Source organism: Meriones unguiculatus, chromosome 5, assembly GCF_030254825.1.
Source record: "Meriones unguiculatus strain TT.TT164.6M chromosome 5, Bangor_MerUng_6.1, whole genome shotgun sequence".
NCBI lineage: Eukaryota > Metazoa > Chordata > Mammalia > Rodentia > Muridae > Meriones > Meriones unguiculatus.
The window spans coordinates 118399959-118417132 of NC_083353.1; the positions used below are offsets into that span (position 1 = coordinate 118399959).

At 39.9% G+C, this 17174-nt stretch overlaps 1 protein-coding gene across 1 annotated transcript; it reads left to right on the forward strand.

Annotated features, from left to right (window-relative positions):
* Nucleotides 1-1271: 1271 nt before the first annotated feature.
* Nucleotides 1272-17041, forward strand: Clec9a (C-type lectin domain containing 9A). The gene is given in 5 exon segments (XM_060384285.1): nt 1272-1423; nt 2754-2834; nt 8451-8576; nt 14471-14625; nt 14628-17041. Coding segments are annotated over 5 exon segments (570 nt in total). The 5' UTR covers nt 1272-1332; the 3' UTR covers nt 14745-17041.
* The last annotated feature ends 133 nt before the right edge of the window (nt 17042-17174 follow it).

Sequence of the window (17174 nt, forward strand, 5' to 3'; positions counted from 1 at the left end):
GTCATTTTTCATTTGTCCTAGTGACCCTACTAGCTACTCCTGTGTCTAAAGATGCTAAACTCAGATGGATACATTTTCTGGACAAACTCAGCCTCTGAGCACAGGGACATGATCAGAAGTCTAATTCAGATTCTTGAAGTAACTTGGTTTGGTAAAGCCCGATGTTCTGCATCCAAGCCTTTGGCTCTAGGGAGGCAACCACCAAGTCCCAGTGACGACCCTCCTTCGTGCTTTAGGCTAATAACTGCCCTGCAGAGCATATTTCGTCACACACACACACCCTCCTCCCTTTGTCTTCTCTCTTAACCTTTTTCAGAGCTGTAGTTCTATTAGTGAGTTCCCTTACATTACCCCCTAAGTTTGCCGTTTATGATGAAGAACAATTGATCCAGTGAGATGCTAAAATAAAAACAGAACATGCAGTTTTGCAAGTTGTATGGACTATAAATTATTGAGAAATGGCCTTTGGACATAAGGACACGTGGCCTAAAGATGAGTGATATCCAAGAGATCAAATTTCTCAGTGGCAGTGCTGTAGTCACCGGATGTGATGAAAATGGTCATCTGTCCACTAAAAACTGATTCCTCATCCAAAAGTAAAGCCACCTCTGGATGCTGCTGCCCAAGCAAACTCAATCTTCATGTTCAACATGCTAATGTGATTTATAGCACTTTCAGGTTATGGCTTCCAAGAAGCAAGCATGGGTTCATCACCTTCTCTTTTCGTTTTCCATCATGGCTCCAACGTTCCAGAAGACAAAAGAAACCAAGGCTCCTTTTGGGAGAAAGTGCTCCATCAGCCAGGATCCCAGGGAACAAACTATGAGGAAGATCTAAACATTTACAATGTTGACCAGTGTTTTGAAGTTTACTTCTCTTAGCAGTCAGTATCATCTTCATCAATAGGCTGATTGGAACATGAACTTAGGTATAAAATCTCTTCCAAGCTTTCTTGTTTGGAAACCCAAAAGCTATGTCCAACTTGGGTTGCCTAGGTTTGATGGTGTTTATCTTTATTCCCTGCTTCATCTTCATGCTTCATCTCTTACACCAGATAGAAGTTTATCCCTTGTGCCTTGCCTTCGGCATCTGCTACCATGTGGAAACCCAAGCAACAGTATAATTTGACCATAGCTATTTTGAGTTCAGTACATTCTCGTTTCTTCCTTTGAGGAGTTATGTTTCAGTTCCAACTTCAAAAGTTCCACTTTCTGGATGAGGCTGTACCTTAATCCCCGGTGCATTTTCCCACTGTGAGAAAGGTAGCCAGTTCATCTGCTTGTTCCCATTTACCCCTCATCAGCTTGCTTTACTTCTCTAAACACCTTCGGCATGCATGAGGAAGAAATATACGCCTCTCTTCAGTGGGACAGTCCAACCACAGAGGCCTCTCAGAAGTGTCTGTCTACTAGCAAATGTTCAGGTAATAAATTCAAAATGTGTAGTAGAAAACCGGATTTTTTTTTTTCTGTGATGAACCCAAGGTGTTTCTTCTAAACTGAGATAGCCTCCTTGGACTACTCTAGTAGGCCTGACACATTCAGCAACGTGGAAGAGTGAGTAGAGGGCCCTGGGCTTGGAGCATGTGATGTATCCTCTGTTTCAAATTTGAAAAAAGTAAAAGAAACCATATAATTTAAGTTGTTTTTTTGTTTTTGAATAAAACACTTAGCAAATTATCTGACAAACATTAAGTAATGTAGAAAAAATTGAAAAACTGGAAAAAAATCTCCTCATGCTGCTACAATTACGTTTTCATTATTTAATACCTGTTTTTACATCTTATGCTACTCTTTATTTTTAAAACTCTACAGCACAAAATAGTTTCCAGGAGATAAGTTTTTATGTATGTTTATTGTCATTTCTTTAATTAATCAACTAAATGTCACATATAATATCTTACAGCAAATAATTGGATGGGCTTTAAAAGTGTTTTATTATATTTTCCCAAGCAATTACATTGTTAGTTCTTAGTCCTGACTTGTTACAAAGTAAGTAATTGAGGCTAAATTTTCCATTTCAGTTCTCTAATACAGTATTAGCTTCAGAATCTCTTTTGTCACATACAGCATCATTTCAAAGTCCCAGGAATGGCCCAGAATCATCACAGGCAAGACATTATCTGGTTTATCATGATATGTTAGGATAAATTTTATTTTTTTTATTAGTAGAAGAATGCAATAAGCCACATCATTCACTTTTCCTCCTGGAAGAGTTGTAAAATTAGCTGCAAATTTTTTGCTCATTTTCTAAATTACACATTAAAATTAAAAATACTTTAATGAATCATGTACAACAGATGTTAAAAACGGGTAAGGGAGTCTTTTCTTTTTTTCTTGTTAAGAAAGACAAGATGTGATGTTAAGAATTCAACATTGTCTGGTTGCTACTATTTAATCACTGAAAAAGATTAGATAGATAGATTATATATAGATAGATAGATGATCGATAGATAGGTGATAGATAGATAAATCTAATTACTTATTAAAGCCATAATATTGTACATTAGGATTGGAGAGATATGCTATTAAGTCTATTGAATTTGGCATTTCCCAAGTCCGATTTATCTCTAGCTATAAGGTTCATTTGAGAGAATTTAAGCAAAAATTTTTCTTTTCCTATTAGAGTTTCAAATCTTTGTATTTACCCAGTAGGAAGGACCAATCTTTCTTCCACTTATTCTGACATCATCTCCTCCCATTCCTTCCAACTGCTTTATCTAACTCATGGCATCATTCTGATTCCACATGTAGGAACATGGTGTGTTGTGACGAAGATTTCCTGTGTGATCTGTGTGGGCTTATTAGCAACATCCATTTTCTTGGGCATCAAGTGTAAGTACAAAAGCATAATTTCAACTTCAACGTAACCTGTTAATATAAATGGGTTATGAACTATGTTTAGCTGCATTATTATGTAAAAAGTCCATGTATGTAAACAGATGAATAAATCATTGAAGAACTATTTGAGTGCACATAAATGCTATAAAGGCATTTAGATTTATACTAAGAGGAAGGCCACACAGTGAGATAGAAGAATCTGACAAAATTAATCACCTGAAAGAATGCAATTAATTAATGTAAATACTATTTAAAACTGCTGGTATAAATGTAGAGCTATACTTGTGTGGTCTTTCTCAAGAAAGCGGAAGGTTAACAGATCATGTATAGGGTTCAAACCATTAGTTTTGAAAAATAATATGCAAATTAGATTCACATATGTACTTGTGCTCTGCACATGTGTAGACAAGGATTTCAGCAAATGTAACCTGAATGTCAGCCAGCACTGCTTGAGTAATCATGTGCAAGCTGTATGGACTTGAAACTTTCCCCTCATTCTTTTGTGTTTCTAGATTTTCTTTAATGTCATGTGCTAATTAAGTATTGATTTGAAAACTTTCTACTACAAACTACTTCCAGAGAGATCAGTTTTCTTTGTGCTTTTTCTGTTTTTTTGTTTTTTGTTTTTTGTTTTCTTTTCTTTTCTAACTCATTATTTAAGTGCAGTATGCGGCATCATATACTCAATAATTTTGTTTGGGAGATTTACAAGTATTTTGGTACAGTTCCCTGGAAAACTGCATTGTTCAGTCCTCATTCCTAACTTGGTGCAAGTTGATTACGACTCAAACACTAACAAAAGTCAAGTGTTTGCTTCCTATGTGAAGTGAAACTCTACGAAGATGTCTCCTTTCCCTTTCCCCGACTTGTTCCCATGCAGTCCGTGCGATCCAGAGTGTAATAAGCAAAGCCCAAGTGACCTGAAGCCAGGTGTTGGTGGCACACGCCTGTAATCCCAGCACTCAGGGAGGCAGAGGAAGGAGGATCTGTGTGAGTTTGAGGCCAGCCTGGTCTACAAAGTGACTCCAGAATAGCCAAGGCTACAGTGGAGAAACTTTGTCTCGAAAAAAGAAAACAAACAAACCAAAAAAAAAAAACAAAGAAACAAAGAAATGACTTGAAATATCATTTATCCAGTAAAGTTCATCAGAATATGAAAAGTAAGTATAGCTCAACTTTCTAAAAATAAGAATATTTTTCAATCCTTATATGTACCAGGTTATTTATATGATAAAACAAAGAATATTAGTTTTCTACTCCTAACTGGAGGTAGTGCCCAAACCAAGTAGTTACTAAAAATTAAAATAAAATTCATTCTCCAAGTATATGCACAGTTCTTAGATTAACACCTACCAAGTTATTAATGAAAGAAAAAGCTGATGAGCTGCATCTACTTCAACATAAAAATGCCTGAATATACAAGACAAAAGAAGAAAGTACTTGCAAACCACATTCCCAATGATATATGTGAACCTAAAGTTGATAAAACTCTAAGAACCCAACAAAAAACCAAGCCATTCATTTGTAAAATGGAAAAATGACATGACACATTTCTCCAAAGGATTTATGGAAGTGTCAAGCAAGCATGAACACAGGACTCGATATCTTTAGCCATTTGAAAAACAAGTTAAAGCCACCGTGAGGCACAGTACACCAGAAAGCTAAAAATACAAACCGGAGAGACCACAGGTTTGATGGTCTGGGAAGCTTAATTATCGGTCACCCCTGTTAAGACTGCACAGTGCTACAGCCCCTGGGGGAAAGGGAGAGTGATGAAAACATGACCTTTCTACTACTCAACAATTTCACCCCCAAACACCCATCTCAGAAAAATAGAAGTTTCTGTTTACTAAAACCTGAACATAACCTGTGTATCACATCTTGATTTGTAAGAACTAAACAGGAAAACAACCAAGGTGTCCTTTGGTGAATGAATAGTTAAATAAATGTGGTAATCAATATCAAAGAAATCCTTTCAACAACAAAAATTCAATTAGCTATTAAATTATCCAACTGTCCAGATAAATCTCCTGGTAAGGATCCTGAGTGGGGTGTGGGGAGGCCTTAAAATGTAAGGTATTGTTTCTATACTATCAAGGTAGTGACAAAAATCACTGAACCAGAGCACAGTGTTAAAGAGCAGAAAGGGCAGGAGGGGAATGAGCCACCTTCGTAAAAAGACAATGGGCTGGATCAACATGATGATGGAGAAATGGCACGTTGTAGTATTATCAATGCTGATATCCTAGTTGTGACCCTAAATAGACAGTTTTCAAGATGGTTCCATACGGTGAAAATTGGGCTAAGGGCTGACAGAATCTATTATTTCTTATAGCTACATATGAATCTTCAGCCACCTCAGAACAAAATTCCAGTTAAAAATTAAGACAGGAAGCTTCCGTGGTGGACTTATCCATTATCTCTGTTGTAGAGATGTCTTATTACAGGAATGCATGCATGAAATGTATCTGGTTCTACCATTGAAATCATAGAGACACATGGCACCTATTCGTGTGTGTGTGTGTGTGTGTGTGTGTGTGTTTTAACAACTTGCAACAGGAGTCACCTGCCTTCCCCAGAACCCAAAATTTTAATATATCCACCTTGCTGGAAAAGAGGTGAAGGGTTGGGGCTTTAACTCAGTGGTAGAGCTCTTGCCTAGTGAGCACATCTGTCTTTTGTATCTAGCACTGAAAACCACCACCACCAAAAATCCAGTGAACTAGAAAATAAAGCAGAAGAAATACATATATTTTTTTAAAGTGTGAAAAAGTTGATAGCAAAACACTGAAACAGGAGCAAATACAGCTACATGAAAAAGACTAGTAGGCTATGTGTTGTGGTGCTTAAACTTGTCCTCTTGGTTAGTCTGGGACCAGTAACGTGTTTCCAAGGAGGATTAATTAAGCGGAAGCTCTCCTTGTGAGAAGCAGCATCACCTCGTCTGGAAAGCCTGGATGGAGAGGAAGCGAGGCCTCCTGTGTCAGCATTCTCTACTCCCTTCCTGGGTGCTTTGATGTAATCCATTCCATTTCTCCAATGCCTTCCTCTTTGTCAGTTCATGAGAAGTTTACTGTGAGTTAATTTTACTGTGCCACTTTTGAGTGGCAACTAAGAGAGAGTGGGTGAGAGTTCCTCATTAAATGTCACAGGAAAACTGCATAAACATCTGGGAAAATGTTGACATCATTTTTCATAGTTACAATGACATCAATCCCAAATACGTCAAAATGGAGATGAACCAATATGGACATGAGACAATAGTTTCACATGTAAAACTAAAATTGCCAGGAGTTTTAGCATAAAGGTATTTATTTATAATTTTTAAATTAACAGTACTGGCTAGATCCACACTAATATCTTTGCTAACAACCCCACTGGTTTTTTTTTTTTCCAACTTAACTCCTACACCACTGCATTTATCCTTTCTAGTCTTTTAATCTAGAATGTGCAACCTAAAATATAAAATGGTGGTGTCTCAAAAAAAAAGACTAAAATTTTTCAGCTATGCAAATAAGTCATCCAAAATCAAGCCAAATGTCTAACAAAATGTACACAGTAGCTTATAGCTTACCAAAAATCAATTTTCAAACAATGTGATATGCCAACAAATATCTCTAGGCACAGATCTAGTTGTTAACAGAGACTCATAGGACCCAAACAGCAGGCTTTAACATGTTATTGAAATTTAAAGAGTTTACTTTGTTATACAACAAGAAGAATGCAACTTAAGAATACTGAAGTAGAGATATTGCCAGTAAAGCCTCTCATCAGAAGGCTCCCGCCTGGATAGAGCGAGGATAGTGGTGACCCAGACCTGTATCCTCAGCAAATGGGAGGAAGAGACTCAGGGATCAGGAGCATAAGGTCGTTTTGGGCTACGTGATGAGTTTGAGGCCATCCTGGGATACATTCGGTGCTGTCTCAAGATAAATAGGGGGAATAAGAGAGACGGTGTGGATCCGTATGTCTGTTCCCAGCAAGACTTTTCTGTTGGTTTAGGAATCGCTGATGTTTGCACAGGATACTGTGCTATTAAGGAGCCGCAGAGTCTTGCCTGGGGATTTTTATATTTTGCTGATCATAGAGTCAAAATTTTGCTGAGACTAGGCAAGCAGACTTAGCAGAAGGCATCTCTCAGGGTCTCATTAAAACTAGGGGCACATCATCCAGCATGCTGCCCTCAATAAGCAGTGCCGACAAGTTAGCCACATTCTGGTCTCCTAATTCTCAGACCTACGGTTACAAGCTGCAGTCATTAACGAGCTTGCAACACGCCTTGTTTGAAGGTCAGCGCCTTGTGTGAACTTCAGACGGTGCCACTCAGCCCATGCTAGGTACTTCCCACAGCACAAGGAAACAAAGGAGAGTACTAGAATGCCAAGAAAGGGCGTAGTGCTTAAAAACTGTAATCACACATTGCACAGACAAGAAAATGCATCTGACCTATTTTCCATTTGTGAAGAAAATTTCAGTCTCAAACAGAAAGGGCTGTAAATGAAGATAACCTAGAAACATTGTAGAAGGGCCTAGATGGAAGGGAAACTTAGAAATACTGAATGGAATTTAAATGTCTGCAAACTTTTGATCTGGCCACTCATCTTAAAAATACCTTTCAAATGTGTAAAATCAGTTAAGGCTCAGATTCTTTTATGTGTGTGGATTTGTGTGTGTGCTTATGTGTGTGTATACTCTCATACCAGTTCATCTACGTGTGGCTGTGTGTGTGTGTGAAGGACAGAGAACCTTGGGTATCCTTTAGTGTCATCACTCAGGAGCCCTCCACCTTGTTTGTTGCCGCATGGTGTCTTCCTGGCCTGCAGCTTACCCACTGGAGTATGCTAGCCAGCCAGGTCGGTCCAGAGATCCAATCGTCTCCATCTCTCTAGTGTTGGGATTACAAGTCTGCACCACCATGCCCAGCTTTTCATATGGGCTCTGGGAATAAAGGTCCTCAAGCTGGCACAGTAAGTGCTTTCTATTAACTGAGCTATCTCCCCAGCCCCAAGACCAAAATCCTTTAAACAGCGTTTTCCCCCTTGTCATACAAGAGGATGAGCCATTTGAGAATAAAGCCACAGTGCTTTGCGCAACATGCGCGAGGCCCTGGGTTCAATTCCCAGCCCTGCAGAACAAACAAATCAATCATCTAATTAATTTTTTTAAATGGCACCAAAGAACTACTGAAGGAAAATGTGATGCAGCCACACGTGACTTTCTATCCCATTACAATGGGTCAGTGAGTGAGAGATGTTTGTGTACTTACAGGAATGAACACTGAAATATACTTAAGTAAAAAAAAAAACAAACATTCAACATCACGCGAACAGACTCTCATCCCATTTATTAATTGATTTTTTAAAAAAGAAGTTGATAAATTTATCTGCTCTTGGGAGTGGGACTGGGTGAGCAAAGGAAAGGGATGGCCTCAAGGCTGTTTGTTCTTGATTGTTTTGTTTTTGCTAGGTGTCCTTGATTTTGCTAGGTGTACTTGATTCTTGAACAATGTAAATTTCAAACAGAAACCCAAAGCCAGGAATTCACACCTCATTTATAGTTTTCTTTGCTTCAATATATCAGTATTTGACGTAGAATATGTGCCATTGCCAGTCTTCCAGGTGTCCTCTCTTGTAACGGATCAGCAGGAAAGACTCACCCAACAGGACAAAGCACTGAGAAACCAAACTCTGCAGCTGGAAAACTGCCAAGCCTTGCTACAAAAATGGCTCCACTCAGGTAACTGACAGAAGATCAGTGTGGTTTTGCATTGTTGGTCATATAGCCCAGGCTGGCCAGAACTCAGGATGGCTGGTTTCCCACATGTGGTGACTGTTAGGGGGCAGTTTCCCGGGTCCAGCCATCTCAGGAACAAGTTCCATCTTGCCGGCAGGGTCAAAACTGAGTTCATATTCCCAGACCTCGAAACCCAACTGCTGTCCTACTTCTTCAGGTGTTTTTTATGTTTGTCTGTTAACCAGTAAAGAATGTAAAGAGAGAAGTTGCTATTATCTGTTATCTAAGCTAAGGCACACAAGTCATTATTATGTTGCCTGTCTTGACTTAATTAACTAAGTGCAACTGGCCCACTCCCTTGTTCCCTTATCACTTTAGATTCCAGGCCAGAGTACAAGAAGACATGACTGCAAAAAGCTGAGTCGAAGGTCCTGAAATCAGGTGATCTGGAAAGGCCCATGTTTTCTTCCTTGCTCGACCCCTAGTGTCAAAATATGATTGCTCCATACAACAGCCCACACTGCTCCTGTTCCCATCCTTTAAAAATGTTGTACAATCTCCCTTCCAAGAGGAGGTTCAGATCCTGAACTGGCTGCCTCCCTGCTCAAGCAGAAAATAAAGCTTGCATTTTAAGCTTGTGTCTCTGAAGTGACTTTTCTTGGCTTCCACCCCGAATCCAATAGTGACTCCTTTGCCTCAGCCTCCTAAGTGCCTGGATGACAGTCATGAGAAATCATGCCCACCTAAGAACAGGTGATCTCAGTAGAGATCCAAATGTCTGCAGCAGCTGCACAAAAGATTTGATTCTGTGTATTCTATTCTCTATGGGTTATTAAGGTTTCGTGTGAGTGCTAAGACAGTTCTGAAAGATGGAAAATAATGGGCACATGAAAAGAGTCCTTACTCAGGGATTTGATCATAACCTCTCGACCTCAGGGAAGCAGGATTCCGGGGCCATTAACTACTGCTTTTCTCCCTTCAGCTGTCAACCTACAGTTTTCTAGGAACCTGACCAGAAATTTTCAGGGCAAGGACATGTGCTGAACTCCTTGTACAAGCCTAGTGGATCCTGTTTTTGCTTTATCAGGTTGTAACTCCACCCCAGGCCTCTCCAGAGCCTCTCCTGATAGTCTCCCTTATCAAAAGGCAAAGATTTCTTAGAGATGTTTGGGGATGTAAATCTAGAGGGCCAGCAGAACGGCATTCAGGGCTAATGCAAGGACACTTGCTCGTGGCTGTTTCTGAGGAGCTTGTACCCATAATTAGATAGGGGTGCCCGCATTTGGATCTTTTAGTTTCAGCAGCTCAGCCTCAGGGAAGTTCACACCCATGCTTTCAGGTGGCTCTTCATTTTTTTTTCTCCAGTGCCTCCCATACTCCTAGCCCTCATGCTTATTAAATTCTATATTGAAATATCTTTCACAATCTCCTGCTCTGCTTCAGACTGTCTTGAAATACTTTTCTGTGTCAAAAAAAAAAAAAAATCCCAGTTTGGCCAGAGTTCAGGTCCCTAAAAGATTAGCTGAACCCTTCATATTGCTAAAGGCTAGTACGCTCTCTCACAGCTGAAAAGCTTGACACAGTTTTGGTTGCTCTGCTGGACAGCCTCTTCTATACCTTCCAGTGAAAGCTAAAAAGATTGACATCCCTGAAAAGTTGACCTACCCCAAGCTTAGAGCAGGATCCAGCAGGATGTGTGTGACCCCTAGGCGAGGCTTTTAAGAATCAACAGTACATTTCGCCCAGTCGCTCAAATCTAGGCCTGTTTTCAAGTCTAGCTCCAAAGTGGGCAATTCATTTATTTTGGCTCTTGCTTTAGACTCTTACTGTAGATAAAAGCATAAAAATTGATCTCAGGAACAAGACCATCATAAAAATTATTATAAAATGCAAGACTCACTTTCTTCTAAATTCATTAATAAAAAGTTAATTCAGTTTTACCTTTTATGATTATTTTTAAGCCTAACATTGTTTTACTGCCGATTTTACAATTTGTTAAGTATTCAATGGTGACTTATTCAGAATGTTAAGTTTCCTCTAGAAGATACCGTTACATTTTGAGTTATGTGACAAGAAAAATCTACCATTTTTTCTTTTAAAAAATGGGTTAATTTTTAAAGAGTATGTATGTATGTATGGGTATCTGCGTGGGGGCATGTGAGTGCAAGTGGCAGAGACGGCCAAAGACATCGTCTCTTCCTGGAACTGGATTTACAGGTAGTTGTGAGCCACCCAACTTAGGTGCTGGGAACAGAACTTGGATCCTTTGCATGAGCAATGTGCACTTTTTACTTCAGTGCCATCACTAAGGTCCTCATAGTTTATTCCAACTGAACATTTAAGAAAAAAAAGTTTGCAGAGTCACAGAGTGTCTAGAGTATTCTTATTATAGCAATTTATTGTAAGCATGAGCCAGACCCACTTCTGAGCCATCCACATTGAACACAGGGATAACCTGCTTCGGAGACCTGCTAATCCATCCCGTTTTCCAGCCTTCCAAATGCCGTGTCAACACTAAGCCCTCTGTGACCTTCACGGGCTCAGCGTGTTGATTAGCACTGATTCCAAACACAGGCTCCTGAAAAGCCTTAAAGGACTAAGTGTTCGGTCCTGAAAACCACCAGTGAAGTGTTTCTTACCCCCCGTGGAATGCTACTCTTTAGTACCCAGTGTTCTCTGAATTGTTCTGCCTTCCTCCTTAACGCCACGCTAGAAGCTCTCAGTCAGGTCTGCGCTGTTTTGAGTATATCCTGTCCTATGACATGTTCCTTAAAAGAACACCTTACCATTAAAGTCTGATTCTTAGCTCTCGTGAAATTCTAAAAACACTGTTTCTTTATATAGGTATGTTTCTTCATATCTACTTGTTTCAAGCCACTCTTTTTTTTATACATGAAATATTTTCTTGCTTAGGTCTCAGAGTTAAAACATAAACTCACGGCTTACTTCTCAGCCTAGCCAATGGCTCCATGGGAAAAAAAAATAGACCCATTTTTTTATATAGGAGGAACGATTTGGGTAAAGCCATCTCCACGCTGATTTTAGCTGAAACTAATTATTAGAGCTCTATTTCAGGTGAAAATTACATAAGTCTCTTTGTGCCCAGCCTCAGAGAAGACGGTTGGGTAGGTGCTGCATCATGGCTACCATTCTGTTATTTTGGAGGAGTTGGGATGCCAATTTTGTGACTGCTGACATTTAAGGAAATGTTTCTATTTTGAAGGTAGTAACTGTACCCCTTGCCCACTCAACTGGATTCAGAAGGGAAAAAGTTGTTACTATGCCTTTAAAAGTTGGAATATGTGGAACCACAGTAAGGAGAATTGTTTAAAAGAGGATGCTAGTCTCCTTCAAATAGAGAGCGAAGAAGAAATGGTAAAGACTGTTCTATGATTTCATGTTGTTCAGAAAATACCATGTTACTCATTAAAATGGTACAGATTCTCATAAAATAGGATTCCTTAATTTTTCCATAGTAGTGGTATATTTTTAATATATATATCAAAGAGACAAAGTAGAGATTCGTATAATTTGTTTTCCCTTTGTTTTCAGTTGGAGAACTGAAAATGAGGTTGGTTTTTCCAGAAAGTGGGGCTAGCAGACTGTTTATGCCTTAGTTAACTCAGGAGGAAGGAGGCAGAGATTACTGAGTTGAGCCATGCTCCCCCTATCATATACATCCTAACTGTGGATGTTCTTAAATAGAGTTATTATGTTTGATGCTGCAGGGAACAAAATAATTTATAATTCACAGGGAGAAATAGAAGTATGGAAACTGCAGTCCTGCTCAGCATGGGATGGCACATGCATGTAGAAACTCCAGTACACAGGGGAGTCTTGAGTTTGAGGCCTGTGTATTAAGATCCTGTCTCAAAAACAAACAGAAGTTACAAAGAATAAAACCTGAGCTGATGTCATGAAATGCATTGGCTAAATAAGAGGGATATATCCCTCTTATTAAATGTTCAGTTTACTGGCCTCGCTTACTAGGATCTTGACAAATAAACAGTGCAATGTCTCCGGAAGCATTTCTACCCTTAAATAGGACATCTAAAGTGGGATCCATGGCTAGACCTTTCTCACCCTAGCAAAATTGTCACCAACTGAAGTTTAGTTTTATAAGAACAACGGGAAATGTTAAGACTATGCAGAAAACCAGAAAGCTTTAGACTGTATTATTATAATACTTCAAAATTACTTTCTGCAAAAAAATTTGATGACAAAATAAAATATGTTTCATCCAAAAAAACATGTGCTCAGAATAAGATGTGACTGGAATCTCTAAAAATGTCACAATATTAAAGTGTACTATGGAGGAAAATAATCCACATGGTGAGTGAAGTAGGTGAACTTTTTTTACTTTTGATTATGAAGGATCAGCATAAGATTTACTTTGCTCTAACATATACTATCTGGCAGTCTCTGAATTTATTAAAACCTTAATGCCAGACTCAAATATTTTGGATATATTTTCCATAGTATTTAACATACCATACTGACTACACAGAAGAAGACTCCTCTGTGTGTGTGTGTGGGGGGGGTGCGTTTGCGTGTGTGTCTGTGAGCTTCAATGTAATCTCTTTTTCTTCAGCACTATTTCTCATTGATTTCTAACCAGGCAAAATATCAGACTTTATATTGCATAGTAGTTTAGGTTGTTATTTATTGTTCTTCATTGGCAGTTTGTATCTTCTTTTCCATAGGATTTTATCCACAGCATGAGGACACTCAGAGAAGCTGAATACTGGGTGGGATTGTTTCAAGATGGACTCAGTGGATCTTGGTTCTGGCAAGACGGCTCTTCTCTCTCTGACTTGTAAGTCTATGAAGGAGACATTACAAGGAAAACTAAGAATGTGAAGAAATTTTAAACGTTTACTTTGTACCTTGTATTTCCTCCAGAAGGCATAGAAGCATGATACTTTTACAGGCTCCTGACTGGAATTATAACTAACATACTTAAGACTTGGGTTTATTGCTTCTCTCTTAGTTAGGGTTTCTATTGTTGTGATGAAACATAGTGACCAAAAAACAACTTGGACAAGAAAGGGTTTATTTTGTTTACATATCCACAAGGCTGTTCATTACGGAAGGAAGTCAGGACAGGAACAGAAACAGGACAGGAACCTGGAGGCAGGAACTGATACAGAGGCCATGGAAGGGTATTTACTGGTTTGTTCCTCATGGCTTGCTCAGTCTGCTTTCTTATGGAACCCACAACCACCATCCCAGTGATGGCATATCCACAATGGACTGAGACCTCACCCATTAATCATTAACTGAAAATATGCCTTACAGACTTGCCTGCAACCTGATCTTATGGAGGCATTTTCTTAATTGAGGTTCCCTCCTCTCAAATGACTTTAGCTTTTGTGTCAAGTTGACATAAAACTATCCTGCACAGCTTCTAAATCTCCCTCCTTATCAGTCCACCTACCATTATCCCTTAGAAAATTCTTATCATAATCCAAGTGTCTAAACACGCAACATAATGCAAGTATCAAAAACATTCTTTCCATAACTTTTAATGCTGAGGGAGCCTTCTGGTCAAAAGACTAGTGACTATTGGGCACTTTCTATATTGAGATTTCCAGATGGGAGTGGAGATTGGTGGGCACCATCAGGTACCTTAGTATTTTGAGAATGGAATCAATAGAAACACACTGGATAATTACATAGCTTTGTGTAAACATGGCTTGGTTTTCTTTATAAGACCTTTGCTTAAATTATAGCAACATATTTTTTAGTAAAACTAAAAGGAGGATAAAACCACCACAAGAGGGTGACACATTAAAGCAAGTTAACATAACTCCAACAGCATCTTTGGAGAGTTTCTCTTTCAAGTACCACTGTCGTTTTCAAATCTAACCTCTAACCTGGGAAGTTAACTTTTTCAGGTTGCCAACAAAGAGAAAGCATTCAGCGGAGCAGCTCTGTGGATACCTCAAAGACCGTATCTTCCTCTCAGATAACTGCAAGAGCTGGAAATATTTTATCTGTGAGAAGAATGCATTTGGATCCTGCGTCTGAAAGATGTAACTCAAAGCCTCCTCTGTTACATGAGTGTTTGAAAGAGGCCCAAGAGCAAATGCAGGAGGAGTTTGCTGTGTGGCCCATGAGAGCAGATTTGCTTTATATTTACACTTGGCAATATTCTTTAGAGAGAAGTGAGTGGCATAGGGACCTCCAGTGTTTGTAAATTTCCTCTGATGTACAGGTTTGCAGTGTCTTACCTTTGGAGCTAGGAGTCTATTGCTCTAGGATTTGGGTGCTCAGGTTGAATGCTTATAGCTCTGGGTCTTAATCACCACCGGCCCCAGCTCTTGGCAGATTTCATAATCCTCGATCATTAGTAAAAGCAGTACCACACAGCAGTCAATTGCAACAGGTATCTCCCACTAGTGTCATAGTTCTTGGATGGCTGTAGGATGATGGGACCCTCACCTCTGCAGTGACTATTACAGTCCTCTTGTCTAGAATGTGGAACTATCCCATCAGCCCCTGCTGGGTGCTAGTGTTACAGTTCCCTGCATAGGTAGTCTGTGATCCTGGGTCCTAAAGACCAGCAACTCCTTGGTTCTTCCAGTTCCCTGAGTCCGCTGTTTCTCCTCTCTGGTTTGCCACAGCCTTCCGACTTTAACCAGCCTTGCTCTTCTACCTTCTCTCTTATTGTCTCTGACTGCACCATTCTCGGTGTCTCCCTGCTTCTGCTGCCCAGTCTTTCTGCCATGGCTGCTCTCTGGAATTCTTCAGCTGTTCTCTTGTCCATCTCTTCCGCCATGGTGTCTGTACTGCCTCCACCAGAGCAGTAGTGGCTTCCAGTGCTGCTTGGCTTTGCTAGCACCCCGGGCTTCTGCACCTTCTCTGTGTGTTACCAGCTCAGCCCACTCTTCTAACGATAACAAGCAAAGGAGGTGAAAAAGGACCACTCGGGAAGTCTTTTATCGGTCCTAACGTTGCAACACCAGGAATGTCAGGGAAGGGGGTTTCCTGGCACACTGCATCCACCACTGAACCAAACAGCTCATTTAATAGACAGGAAGGGGCTGAGATGAGCTCTTCAGGGACTGTGTTTGCACCAATCACAGCACAGACTCTTGTTTACACAGTCACTAGGGCCAAGGGTTGGAAGTGCTCCCTCTCTGGCCGGAGTGAGAACAGTTGCAGAATATGTTGGGCTATCTGCAGCTTCCAAGACCTGTCTTGCTTAGAGTACTGCCTTCCACAGGCTGGTCCAGCTATGGGAGTAGTAGTACCTATGGGAGCCTGTTTTCAGCCATGGGTTGGTCTTATTCTTCAGCGGCTAGAGTGTTGGGATGATCTTCTTGTGCGCTTCGTAGAGGCTGTTTTTGTATTATTCAAATTCTGATTTCTGTACCAGCAGAGATTTGAGTATAGGCCATGGGACTTTGGTATTGTTATTTGCGCGAAGCATTACCTGTCTCAGTGCTTTGTAAACACCCTTCTCCATAACCTACTGATTGGCAAGGCAGGTGAGGATAGGCAGGGCTTCCCCAGAGATACGAACTGCGGGAAAGAATCAGGCATGCGGGACTCTCCAGCCAGACACAGAGGAAAAAACGACGTAGATTAGTATAAACGTGTTAATTTATGTTTTATGAGCTAGCTGGGAGCAAGCCTAAGCTAACACCAGGCTTTCACATAAATAAGAAGTCTCCGTGTCTTTATTTGGGTAGCTGGTGGATGGAAGCAGTCCGACGATGCTGGAGTGTCCTCAGAATAAGGTGCCCAAACTGCTGGACTGCCATGAGGACAGTCTGGCCAGTTGTTAGTAAAGAGGCTGCTTGGCTGACAGCTTGAATCATTCGTTCACAAACATTTAAAAGCATGCTTACAAAAAAAGACTTAATAAAAGCCCAATATATTACAATTCTTAACAATAACACTTAATCGTATTTAATAAAATTAGCATTGAACAGGGTTTAACTCCTGCCCCAAAGCTGTAGTCACTGAATTTCTCCGAGCCATCTCAGAAGGAATGAAAGCCTCTTTCTGTCTGTGGCGTTGGGTTGCCGAGTTCTGCTGGGAAAGGAACTCTTAGAGCTTCATGTAGGTGAAGGGATGGTCAGGACATAAGTATCAGCATGTCCTACAGTACATGTGGGACTTTCCATCCTGCTGCTCACAAAACAGTCTGCACTGCCAAGATTAACAACCCAGACTTTCAACTGCCTGTTCTCTGTGCCTCAGCTTCCCTGATATAAAATTGTAATCTGATTCACTTCCAAATACTTCTTAAGAATGCTATGCTAATGTTACATGTAAACTATAGAAAATGACGTTTAGGAAGAAAAAAATTGTGCAAATTATTGTTATCATAGCCCTGTCTGCCGTGTGTCGTTTCTAAATCTTACTACAGAGTACCCTCTCAATAAAGATTTGCTGAATTGCATTTAATCTTTTATTCTGACAAGAAGAAGCTGAGAGGTACAAGAATTTCATCATTCCCTTCCCATTAAGAAGACATAACTTCGATAAATATTTTTTTTAAATAAAACCTAATTTACAGAGGCAGCTGAAATTATTTAAATGCAACTAAGCTTTCTTTAACCCAAAGGTCATTTCTCAATGGCTATGGTA